The sequence below is a fragment of the Clinocottus analis genome, unplaced genomic scaffold, assembly GCF_023055335.1.
Source record: "Clinocottus analis isolate CAN_PGR_092001 unplaced genomic scaffold, fCliAna1.0.p SCAF_38, whole genome shotgun sequence".
In the NCBI taxonomy this organism is placed as follows: Eukaryota; Metazoa; Chordata; class Actinopteri; order Perciformes; family Cottidae; genus Clinocottus; species Clinocottus analis.
The window spans coordinates 182,501-195,000 of NW_027176131.1; the positions used below are offsets into that span (position 1 = coordinate 182,501).

A 12,500-nucleotide genomic window follows, 5' to 3' on the forward strand; every position below is an offset into this window, starting at 1 on the left:
ACACACTGCACACACACACTGCACACACACACTGCACACACACACAGCACACACTGCACACACACACTGCACACACACACACTGCACACACACTGTACACACACCGCACACACACTGCACACACACTGCACACACACACAGCACACAGCACACACTGCACACACACACACAGCACACACACTGCACACACACTGCACACACTGCACACACACTGTACACACACTGCACACACACACTGCACACACACACTGCACACACACACAGCACACACACACTGCACACACACACTGCACACACTGCACACACCGTACACACACTGCACACACACTGCACACACACCGTACACACACAGCACACACACAGCACACACACTGCACACACACACAGTACACACTGCACACACACTGCACACACACCGTACACACACTGCACACACACTGCACACACACTGCACACACACCGTACACACACTGCACACACACACTGCACACACTACACACACACCGTACACACACTGCACACACACACACATACACACACACTGTAAACACACTGTACACACACACACACACACACACACACTGTAAACACACTGTACACACACACTGCACACACACTGTAAACACACTGTACACACACTGTACACACACTACACACACACTGTAAACACACTGTACACACACTGTACACACACTGCACAGCTACACACCCTCATCATCTTCATCTTCCTCATACCAGAGTTGCTGACGGTCTCCTGGAAACTGATCCCAGCTCCTATCACGTTGTCCACGTTGGTCCAGTGGATGACACACTTGTGCCTCAGGTCTCCTTGGAAGAGCAGCATGGCGGCCAGCGCCATGACGCTGAGGCCGGGCAGGGCCAGAGCCAGCACCGCAGCCAGGCCCTTCACCGATTGGCCGAGAGCTCCGACAGTCGTCTTCAGACCTGAGAGGGGGCGGGACGAGAAGCATCGCATCAGGACCCTTCAAGGAGCAATGCAGCCTCTGACCACAGGGGGCAGTCACGCTACACGTCACGGTGAAGGAACGACGAGCTCACCACGATGAACGTGTACGTCAGCCATCTGCAGGTACTAGCAGTATTACACACACACACACACACACACACACTGACCTGGGATGACCGTGATGATCTTCAGGACCCGAGGAATTGTTCTCACTACAGAAGCTTTGTCGCCAAAGTCTAAAAGCTCTGATAGGAATCTGAAACCATCATCATCATCATCACCATCATCCTCATCATCATCATCAGCGTTGTATAAAATGTGTTGAACATTGGTTATTACCCCGTGATGATCGCCATGACGTCCAGCCAGTTCCAGGGATCTCTGAGGAAGCTGAATCTCCCGACGCAGAACCCTCTGGAGAGAACCTTTACGGTGGCTTCAAGCGCGTAGACGGCTGTGAACACCAGTCTGTTTGAAGACAGCACAGGCGTGTCAACACACAAGTCCTTTCAAATGGAACACAGGCGGTACAAACACACTGCCATTGTAAAGTTGAGAAACAGCATAGTATTTAGCATAGCATTTAGCATAGCATGTAGCAGAGCCTACACAACATTGTACGTGAGTAGTTGGTTTTATTTTGATCTTCTGAATGTAATTTGGTTCCAGTTTATTTTTCCCAAGAGAAGATTTGATCTTTTTCTGTAAATCATGTTCACGGTGAGGTTACTGAAATATAAACATCTTATGAACGAAGACACAGGTGTGACAGGGAAGTGTCCCTCACAGCGCTGTGATGGATGAATGAAGTCATATTAATGTGGACGACAGTCTGGTCTGAGCTACAGAGGATCGTCAACCCCAAAGAAACGACAAACTACAATCAGAGCGTTCTCACAGTATTTTGTACTTCTACGCTACGTGACTGCATCAACGTCAACATCACGACTCACACTGTTCACATTCTGGAGAACAGAGATTCAGTTTAGTCACAAGGAGGTCAAAGGTCAAACAGAAATTCAGTGACCTTTAATTTCCAGATGACTTTGTGAAGACTCTTTGTTCTCTTCCAGATACACTTCTGTTATTTACTGAGGCATTTGCTCCAGGCTTCTCTTCCTCCTCCTCGTCCTCCTCCTCCTCCTCCTCCTCCGTGTGTGTGTGTGTGTGTGTGTGTGTGTGTGTTACTCACTCCCAAGTGCTGGTCCATGCTGGATTGATCCTCAGCATCATGAACACACAGTTGGAGAGAATCGTTAACAGGATAAACCAACGGAATAAAGTTTGGATGAATTGAGGAAAAGTTTACGAACAAACTCATGGAGGACTAAAAGTATCCCACAATGCATTGTGAGAATCGATGTATGTCTCGGTGCTATGCCTGAAGATAATATGTTCAACGTCAGATGGAAAGGACATGGCAATCAGTCTCAAGACACTTTGTCTTCTTTGACTTCCTGCTTCAACCTTTCACAATAAAAGACAAAGACAAGACCGACATAGAACTCTCTGGATACTCACTGTGTCCTACATCAAGACAGCCCCAACTCCTAACCCCCTAACTCCTAACCCACTAAATCCTAACTCCTAACTCCTAACCCTGTCTGTATTCAACTGCGAAGCCGGCGGGCGGCATGGGGAGATTCATGAGTAAACTCATATAACCTGACCCTCTAACTCTCTAACCCATAACCCTCCAACCCTCTAACTCATAACCCTCTAACTCATAACAACAAACCCTCTAACACATAACCCTCTAACCTATAACCCATAACCCTCTAACCCATAACCCTCTAACCCATAACCCTCTAACCCATAACCCTATAACTCATAACCCTCTAACCTATAACCCTCTAACCATAACCCTCTAACCCATAACCCTCTAACCCATAACCCTCTAACCTATAACCCTCTAACCCATAACTCTCTAACCCATAACCCTCTAACCCATAACCCTCTAACCCATAACCCTCTAACCTATAACCCTCTAACCCATAACTCTCTAACCCATAACCCTCTAACCCATAACCCTCTAACCTCTAACCCATAACCCTCTAACCCATAACCCTAAAACTCATAACCCTCTAACCCATAATGCTCTAACCCATAACCCTCTAACCTATAACCCTCTAACCCATAACCCTCTAACCTATAACCCTCTAACCCATAACCCTCTAACCCATAACCTTCTAACCCATAACCCTCTAACCTATAACCCTCTAACCCATAACCCTCTAACCCATAACCCTCTAACCCATAACCCTAAACCTCATAACCCTCTAACCCATAACCCTCTAACCTATAACCCTCTAACCCATAACCCTCTAACCCATAACCCTCTAACCTATAACCCTCTAACCCATAACCCTCTAACCCATAACCCTCTAACCTATAACCCTCTAACCCATAACTCTCTAACCCATAACCCTCTAACCCATAGCCCTCTAACCTATAACCCTCTAACACATAACCCTCTAACCCTCTAACTCATAACCCTCTAACCCATAACCTAAACCTCATAACCCTATAACTCATAACCCTCTAACCCATAATGCTCTAACCCATAACCCTCTAACCCATAATGCTCTAACTCATAACCCTCTAACCCATAATGCTCTAACCCATAACCCTCTAACACATAACCCTCTAACCCATAACCCTCTAACACATAACCCTCTAACCTATAACCCTCTAACCCATAACCCTCTAACCCATAACCCTCTAACCTATAACCCTCTAACCCATAACCCTCTAACCCATAACCTTCTAACCCATAACCCTCTAACCTATAACCCTCTAACCCATAACCCTCTAACCCATAACCCTCTAACCCATAACTCTAAACCTCATAACCCTCTAACCCATAACCCTCTAACCTATAACCCTCTAACCCATAACCCTCTAACCCATAACCCTCTAACCTATAACCCTCTAACCCATAACCCTCTAACCCATAACCCTCTAACCTATAACCCTCTAACCCATAACTCTCTAACCCATAACCCTCTAACCCATAGCCCTCTAACCTATAACCCTCTAACACATAACCCTCTAACCCTCTAACTTATAACCCTCTAACCCATAACCTAAACCTCATAACCCTATAACTCATAACCCTCTAACCCATAATGCTCTAACCCATAACCCTCTAACCCATAACCCTCTAACCTATAACCCTCTAACCCATAACCCTCTAACCCATAACCCTCTAACCCATAACCCTCTAACCCATAACCCTCTAACATATAACCCTCTAACCCATAACCCTCTAACCCATAACCCTCTAACCCATAACCCTAAACCTCATAACCCTCTAACCTATAACCCTCTAACCCATAACCCTCTAACCCATAACCCTCTAACCCATAACCCTAAACCTCATAACCCTCTAACCTATAACCCTCTAACCATAACCCTCTAACCCATAACCCTCTAACCCATAACCCTCTAACATATAACCCTCTAACCCATAACCCTCTAACCCATAACCCTCTAACCCATAACCCTAAACCTCATAACCCTCTAACCTATAACCCTCTAACCCATAACCCTCTAACCCATAACCCTCTAACCCATAACCCTAAACCTCATAACCCTCTAACCCATAACCCTAAACCTCATAACCCTCTAACCCATAACCCTCTAACCCATAACCCTCTAACATATAACCCTCTAACCCATAACCCTCTAACCCATAACCCTCTAACCCATAACCCTAAACCTCATAACCCTCTAACCTATAACCCTCTAACCCATAACCCTCTAACCCATAACCCTCTAACCCATAACCCTCTAACCCATAACCCTCTAACCCATAACCCTCTAACCCATAACCCTAATGCCAATACAAAGACGCACAACTAGCTAATGACGGACAACACCAGGAAAGCAGCGGTAAGAAGAGCCTCAGAGTCTCAGAGGATATGAGCTGGTAAGGATCTTGATGGGGACGGTCCTCAGCAACCTGAAAGGACTCAGCAGGAAGCAGACGGGCTCAGCATCAAACCGGTGAATGGTGTTGTCTTTACTGAGCACCACGAACGTCTGCAGAGAGACAGACAGGTCAGAGAGACATACAGGTTAAAGAGACAAGTCAGAGACAGACAGGTTAAAGAGACAGACAGGTCAGAGAGACAGACAGAAAGACAGGTCAGAGAGACCGGTCAGAGAGACCGGTCAGAAACAAACAGGTCAGAGAGACCGGTCAGAAACAGACAGGTCAGAGAGACAGGTCAGAGAGACCGGTCAGAAACAAACAGGTCAGAGAGACAGGTCAGAGAGACCGGTCAGAAACAAACAGGTCAGAGAGACAGGTCAGAGAGACCGGTCAGAAACAAACAGGTCAGAGAGACCGGTCAGAAACAGACAGGTCAGAGAGACAGGTCAGAGAGACCGGTCAGAAACAAACAGGTCAGAGAGACAGGTCAGAGAGACAGGTCAGAGAGACCGGTCAGAGAGACAGGTCAGAGAGACCGGTCAGAAACAGACAGGTCAGAGAGACCGGTCAGAGAGACAGGTCAGAGAGACCGGTCAGAAACAGACAGGTCAGAGAGACCGGTCAGAAACAGACAGGTCAAAGACAGACAGGTCAGAGGTCAGAAGATGTTTCTATCAGTTCGTCTTCGAAAGAGTTCTATGAGAGAGAGACAGACCTTCTGTGATTGGTAGAAGGGATCCAGCTCCTCCAATGGGGTGTTCAGAAGCTCAGGGGGCGGGTCTCCGTAGAAGAATGGGAGGGGCTTCCCGGCCTCCAGGTCACTGGCTGGTTTGGCCTGGATCTTCTCGGTCACCTGTCAACCGGAGAGCCAGCCAATCAGAGTATTCCCGTTCTTAAACTGAAAGAGATCTCTAAAGTACATGTTGTACAACCTGCTTCACTGGACTCCTGGAAGGTGATTGGTGTGTTTCGTACCTCTTTGCTCCTCCTCCTCGCCTGTAGCTCCACCTCCTCAGCTTCACAGTGTTGTTGGATCTTCCCAAGTGAAGCTGGTGTCAGGCGTCTGAAGACCTGCTCACCAACAGGGGGCAGCAGAGACGCCGTCCTGGTGCTCTGCAGCGCCGCCCGGACGCCACGGTCACCCAGCAAGAGCCTCCTGTGTGGAGACAGAGGTCATGTGACCTTCACTCTCACATCACTTCCTGTATTTAAAGGAAAGGAGCTCTGGTCATGTGACCTTCACTCTCACGTCACTACACGAACAATCCTCCTCCACCATCAGTACTAACTACACCATCAGTACTAACTACACCATCACTACTAACTACACCATCAGTACTAACTACACCATCAGTACTAACTACGCCATCACTACTAACTACACCTTCACTACTAACTACACCATCACTACTAACTACACCATCAGTACTAACTACACCATCACTACTAACTACACCATCACTACTAACTACACCTTCACTACTAACTACACCATCACTACTAACTACACCTTCACTACTAACTACACCATCACTACTAACTACACCTTCACTACTAACTACACCATCACTACTAACTACACCATCACTACTAACTACACCATCAGTACTAACTACACCATCACTACTAACTACACCATCAGTACTAACTACACCATCACTACTAACTACACCATCACTACTAACTACACCATCAGTACCCAGCGGCTCTTCCAGTCCACCAGAGACCAGACCACCCGAGATGACATCATCTAGTCCTTCATACCCCTCAGGCTTCCCACACAACAGAGCATCCTGATTCTGGATCCATAATGTGATGATGTCATCTTGTTGTTGTTGCTTCTATTGATTCAGCTTGTAAAGTGAGCACCGTTTAAAGCACTATACAAATAAAATGTGTTAATATGATTATTATTATGTAAATGTGACTTACAGCTGTGATGGATGAAGTCTCAGCTCATCAGCTCTCCTGAGAAGCTCTCGTCTTTCCTTCTTTCTCCTCCACGACTCAAAAAAGGACATTTTGTACCTCGTCTGTCCTCTGCATCCACCTGTCTGTCTGTGAACCTGTCGGTCTGTCTGTCTGTCTGTGAACCTGTCTGTCTGTCTCTCTGGTTGAATCTCCAGTTATCTGTTGCTCCTCGACTCAATGCATTGTTTTTATGTTCAGTCCACTCCTCCAGACTCATGTCTATTAGGTTAGGTCATTACACACACACACACACACACACACACACACACACACACACACACACACACAGACTTCCTGTTGCCTAATATCTTCATCGGAACATATCAATCTCTTCCTGGAAACAGCACACACACACACACACACACACAGAAGAAGAGAAATAAAGAGCCTCTTTGTTTAGTAACTGGATCGCTTCTATTCACTGCCAACAATCCTCTGTTCAACACACACACACACACACACACACACACACACACACACACACAAACACACACACAAACACACACACAAACAAGCACAATGATTAAAAGCAGTTTACATGTGAGTTACATTTTATTTCATTAATCGGCGTTATGCAGAATGAGGTCCATTTACAGCTACATAGACGTAGCAGCTAAATAGACGTAGCAGCTACATAGACGTAGCAGCTTCATAGCCGTAGCAGCTACATAGACGTAGCAGCTACATAGACGTAGCAGCTTCATAGCCGTAGCAGCTACATAGACGTAGCAGCTACATAGACGTAGCAGCTACATAGACGTAGCAGCTTCATAGACGTAGCAGCTACATAGACGTAGCAGCTAAATAGACGTAGCAGCTACATAGACGTAGCAGCTTCATAGCCGTAGCAGCTACATAGACGTAGCAGCTACATAGACGTAGCAGCTACATAGACGTAGCAGCTTCATAGACGTAGCAGCTACATAGACGTAGCAGCTTCATAGCCGTAGCAGCTACATAGACGTAGCAGCTACATAGCCGTAGCAGCTTCATAGCCGTAGCAGCTACATAGACGTAGCAGCTTCATAGACGTAGCAGCTACATAGACGTAGCAGCTACATAGACGTAGCAGCTTCATAGCCGTAGCAGCTACATAGACGTAGCAGCTTCATAGCCGTAGCAGCTACATAGACGTAGCAGCTACATAGACGTAGCAGCTACATAAACGTAGCAGCTACATAGACGTAGCAGCTACATAGACGTAGCAGCTACATAGACGTAGCAGCTTCATAGCCGTAGCAGCTACATAGACGTAGCAGCTACATATACGTAGCAGCTTCACAGCCGTAGCAGCTACATAAACGTAGCAGCTTCATAGCCGTAGCAGCTACATAAACGTAGCAGCTTTATAGCCGTAGCAGCTACATAAACGTAGCAGCAACATAGACGTAGCAGCTACATAAACGTAGCAGCTACATAGACGTAGCAGCTACATAGACGTAGCAGCTACATATACGTAGCAGCTTCACAGCCGTAGCAGCTACATAGACGTAGCAGCTACATAGACGTAGCAGCTACATAGACGTAGTAACTGGAAGGAGGAGCTGTGCACTCACTTGGGTTTTAACTTGAAGCGTTTATTAAAAATCATGTAGGTTCAAAGTTTTGGAAAAAGAAAACAGGAAATACAAAACACGGTTTTAACATTCACTGCTTCAAAACTATAACATTGATTTATTACATTCACAAAGACTCAAAACCTGAAAGTACAAATTAAAAAACTTTAGGAAAGCTTCTCTTTTAATATCAACATTAAACCTCCTGAACGTCTGATAATCCTCCATAATCTTCTCTGGGGGAAAAGCTGGAGGCACATTTTACAAAGAAGCTGAAAGTTAAACATTGAAAGGTTTTGGTTTCAAACATCTCTGCTTGATCCTCAAGAGGTCATTTAAAGGTCAACAGGCCTTCATTTAAAGAGACAACTACTTCCTGCTCTAGAAAACAACCTCCACGAACACACCTACAGACAAGTGGAGTAGACGTGACCTTTGACCCTAGAACAGACAGGTGGAGTAGTTGTGACCTTTGACCCTAGAACAGACAGGTGCAGTACACGTGACCTTTGACCCTAGAACAGACAGGTGGAGTAGATGGTGACCTTGTGGCTGATCTCCTGCAGCAGCCCCTTCACAGCCGCCTCCAGCTCCACCAGCTGCTCCGCCTTCACCTCCAGAGTCCGCTGGTTGTCTTCACGAGATTTCTCCAGCTCTGTAACACAGAAACTAACCTTCAACACCTGGAACTGCACCTTTTAATATACACCTTTAATCAGAGAGATGTCAGAGTGATGTCAGAGTGATGTCAGAGTGATGTCAGAGTGATGTCAGTGTGATGTCAGAGTGATGTCAGAGTGATGTCAGAGTGATGTCAGAGTGATGTCAGAGTGATGTCAGTGTGATGTCAGAGTGATGTCAGAGTGATGTCAGTGTGATGTCAGAGTGATGTCATGGTGATGTCAGAGTGATGTCACTGTGATGTCAGAGTGATGTCACCTTTGAGCAGCTGCAGTTTGTCGCTGGCCTTCAGCAGCAGCTCTTTGGCTTCTTGCTGCAGTGACCCCGCCCTCTTCTTTGCATTAGCCACGCCCTCTGCCTTCTGACCAATCAGCTGCTCCACTTTGGAGTACTTCTCCTTTAGCTCCAGGTCCAGGTCCTACACACACACACACACATACACACACATACACGCGCGCACACACACACACACACACACACACACACACTTCTTTAAGCTCCTGATCAACAGACACATGCACATTTCTGCATATATATATATATATATATATATCTATATATATATCTATATATATATATATGTACATATATATATATATATATATATATATATACATGTATATATATATATATATATGTACATATATATATATATATATATATATATACATATATATATATATATATATATATATACACATGTATATATACATGTATATATATATATGTATATATATATGTATATATATGTATACATATATATATATATATACACACATATATATATATATATATATAAACACACACATACATACATACATACATACATACACACACACACACACACACACACACACACACACACACACACACACACACACACAGGTGAACTCACCTTCTTCACCTCCTCTGCTACCTTCCTGATGCTCGCTGCGTCCTGATTGGTGCGTTCAGTGCTCTCAGTGACATTCAGACCTTTGTCCCTCAGCAGCGTGACGTCCTGCTCGAGCCTCTGCAGCCTCTGGGTGGCGTTACTGAGCTTCAACTCTGCATGGCCCGTCTCCAACTGCACCTGAACGCAGCACAGACAGCAGCATGTAACCATCATGTTTCTAACGTCAGTACACAAAGTGACGGAGGTCAGTGAAGTAACCATAGAGGACACAAAGTGACGGAGGTCAGTGAAGTAACCATAGAGGACACAAAGTGACGGAGGTCAGTGAAGTAACCATAGAGGACACAAAGTGACGGAGGTCAGTGAAGTAACCATAGAGGACAAAAAGTGACGGAGGTCAGTGAAGTAACCATAGAGGACACAAAGTGACGGAGGTCAGTGAAGTAACCATAGAGGACACAAAGTGACGGAGGTCAGTGAAGTAACCATAGAGGACACAAAGTGACGGAAGTCAGTGAAGGCCTCACCGTGGACAGCAGCTGGTTGGTGGTCAGGATGTGGGCGGCGGCCTGCTGGATGGCGCTGCTGGCGGCGGTCTGAGTGCGCTCAGTTTCCTCCAGAGCGAGCTTCACCTTCTCTGCAGAGTCCTTCACTGCTGCTGCTTCCTCTCTGACAATCATCATCATCACATATTCATCACCATCATCATCCTCTCCGACAAGCATCATCATCACCACATCATCATCCTCTCCGACAAGCTCCTCCTCCTCTTCTTCTGTTGGTGTGTCTGGACCTGAGGACCCACCTGGCTCGTTGGGCTTGGTCCAGCAGGTTCTGTGCTCTCTGGATGTCGGCGGCGCTCTGCTGCAGGAGGTTCTCCACGTTCCCCAGTTCTCCCACCTGCTGCCGGATGTCCTGGGTCAGGTTCTGCAGCTGAGCCGGCGTGGTGGGCATCTGCATGGCCAAAACCTCGTCAGCCACCAGCTCGATGCTCTCCAGGTCTGCTGCTTCCTCTGAAGGAACCCAAAGGTCTGGGGTTAGAACCAGAACCACCTGGTGGACACACAGAACTCTCACTGGGGACTCAAAGCCCACCAGCGGCCAGTTCTTTGTCCTTAGTGCAACAGCAGGAAGTCACATGACATACGTGTGAGGAGTCACATGACATACGTGTGAGGAGTCACATGACATACATGTGAGGAGTCACATGACATACGTGTGAGGAAGTTCCGGATCTGCCTGATGAGGGCTCTCAGCTCCTCGTTGCTCTGCTGGACCTTCTGCTTGGTCCTGTTGGTCTTGGTCAGGACGTCCTGAGCACTCAGCTTCACCTGGTCCGCCTTCTCTTTGGCCTCCGCTACCTGCAGACCAAACACAGGGGAGAACAGACCCATCAGACCAGGACCTCTAGACCCATTAGACCAGGACCCCCAGACCCACCAGACCCGGACCTCCAGACCCACCAGACCTGGACCTCAAGATCCATCAGACCAGGATCTCCAGACCCATCAGACCCGGACCTCCAGACCCACCAGACCTGGACCTCCAGACCAGGACCCCCAGACTCATCAGACCAGGACCCCCCCACCCATCAGACCAGGACCCCCAGACCCATTAGACCAGGACCTCCAGACCCACCAGACCTGGACCTCGGATCCATCAGACCAGGACCTCCAGACGCATCAGACCAGGACCTCCAGACCTATCAGACCTGGACCTCCAGATCCATCAGACCAGGACCTCCAGATCCATCAGACCCGGATCTCCAGACCAGGACCTCCAGAGCCATCAGACCAGGACCTCCAGACTCACCATCTGGGAGAGGGTCTCCACCTCCTCCATGGCGCTGAGGATCTGCTTCTCAGAGTCCCGGGTCTTCCTCCAGATGCTGCTGGCCCTCGTCACCACGCCGTCACAGCCGTCGCCTCCACACCGGGTCCGGCCCTCAGAGTCCAGGCAGCCCAGACCCCCACAGGGAGACGACCCGCACGAGTCCTGACCCGATGACGGGCTGCCGCAGGTCTAAGGACCAACGGACCAGAGAGTAAAGACACGTTTGAATCAGATCTACTGACGGAGGAAGTTCAGATTACAAGTGACTGAAGTATAAGTACAATGACTGTAGTATAAGTACAGTGACTGAAGTATAAGTACAGTGACTGTAGTATAAGTACAGTGACTGTAGTATAAGTACAGTGACTGTAGTATAAGTACAGTGACTGAAGTATAAGTACAGTGACTGAAGTATAAGTACAGTGACTGTAGTATAAGTACAGTGACTGTAGTATAAGTACAGTGACTGAAGTATAAGTACAGTGACTGAAGTATAAGTACAGTGACTGTAGTATAAGTACAGTGACTGAAGTATAAGTACAGTGACTGTAGTATAAGTACAGTGACTGAAGTATAAGTACAATGACTGTAGTATAAGTACAGTGACTGTAGTATAAGTACAGTGACTGTAGTATAAGTACAGTGACTGAAGTATAAGTA

At 47.0% G+C, this 12,500-nt stretch overlaps 3 protein-coding genes across 5 annotated transcripts in view; all 3 read right to left on the reverse strand.

Moving 5' to 3' along the window:
- LOC137799710 (sodium channel protein type 4 subunit alpha B-like) overlaps nucleotides 1-2,707 on the reverse strand; it is a 17,385-nt gene extending 14,678 nt beyond the window's left edge. For all 3 annotated transcript variants that reach the window (XM_068596512.1, XM_068596513.1, XM_068596510.1), the window contains exons 1-4: nucleotides 2,160-2,707; nucleotides 1,307-1,435; nucleotides 1,135-1,223; nucleotides 736-945 (exon numbers count right to left, since the gene is read on the reverse strand). In XM_068596512.1, the coding sequence (XP_068452613.1) occupies nucleotides 736-945; nucleotides 1,135-1,223; nucleotides 1,307-1,435; nucleotides 2,160-2,200 (469 nt within the window). In that variant the 5' untranslated portion in view covers nucleotides 2,201-2,707. The remainder of the gene's footprint in view (nucleotides 1-735; nucleotides 946-1,134; nucleotides 1,224-1,306; nucleotides 1,436-2,159) is intronic.
- A 2,026-nt stretch (nucleotides 2,708-4,733) lies between these two features.
- Nucleotides 4,734-7,084, reverse strand: LOC137799721 (sodium channel protein type 4 subunit alpha B-like). The gene is made up of 4 exons (XM_068596527.1): nucleotides 6,837-7,084; nucleotides 5,880-6,060; nucleotides 5,620-5,757; nucleotides 4,734-5,011 (listed from the first exon to the last, which is right to left on the reverse strand). The coding sequence occupies exons 1-4, from the start codon at nucleotides 6,923-6,925 to the stop codon at nucleotides 4,874-4,876; spliced, it is 546 nt and encodes a 181-aa protein (XP_068452628.1). The 5' UTR covers nucleotides 6,926-7,084; the 3' UTR covers nucleotides 4,734-4,873.
- Nucleotides 7,085-8,514: 1,430 nt separating this feature from the next.
- The window catches only part of lamb1a (laminin, beta 1a), a 31,040-nt gene continuing 27,054 nt past the window's right edge, over nucleotides 8,515-12,500 (reverse strand). The window contains exons 28-34 of the mRNA XM_068596509.1: nucleotides 11,820-12,029; nucleotides 11,224-11,368; nucleotides 10,813-11,020; nucleotides 10,535-10,676; nucleotides 10,008-10,184; nucleotides 9,371-9,530; nucleotides 8,515-9,086 (exon numbers count right to left, since the gene is read on the reverse strand). Coding sequence (XP_068452610.1) covers nucleotides 8,947-9,086; nucleotides 9,371-9,530; nucleotides 10,008-10,184; nucleotides 10,535-10,676; nucleotides 10,813-11,020; nucleotides 11,224-11,368; nucleotides 11,820-12,029 — 1,182 coding nt within the window. The 3' untranslated portion in view covers nucleotides 8,515-8,946. The remainder of the gene's footprint in view (nucleotides 9,087-9,370; nucleotides 9,531-10,007; nucleotides 10,185-10,534; nucleotides 10,677-10,812; nucleotides 11,021-11,223; nucleotides 11,369-11,819; nucleotides 12,030-12,500) is intronic.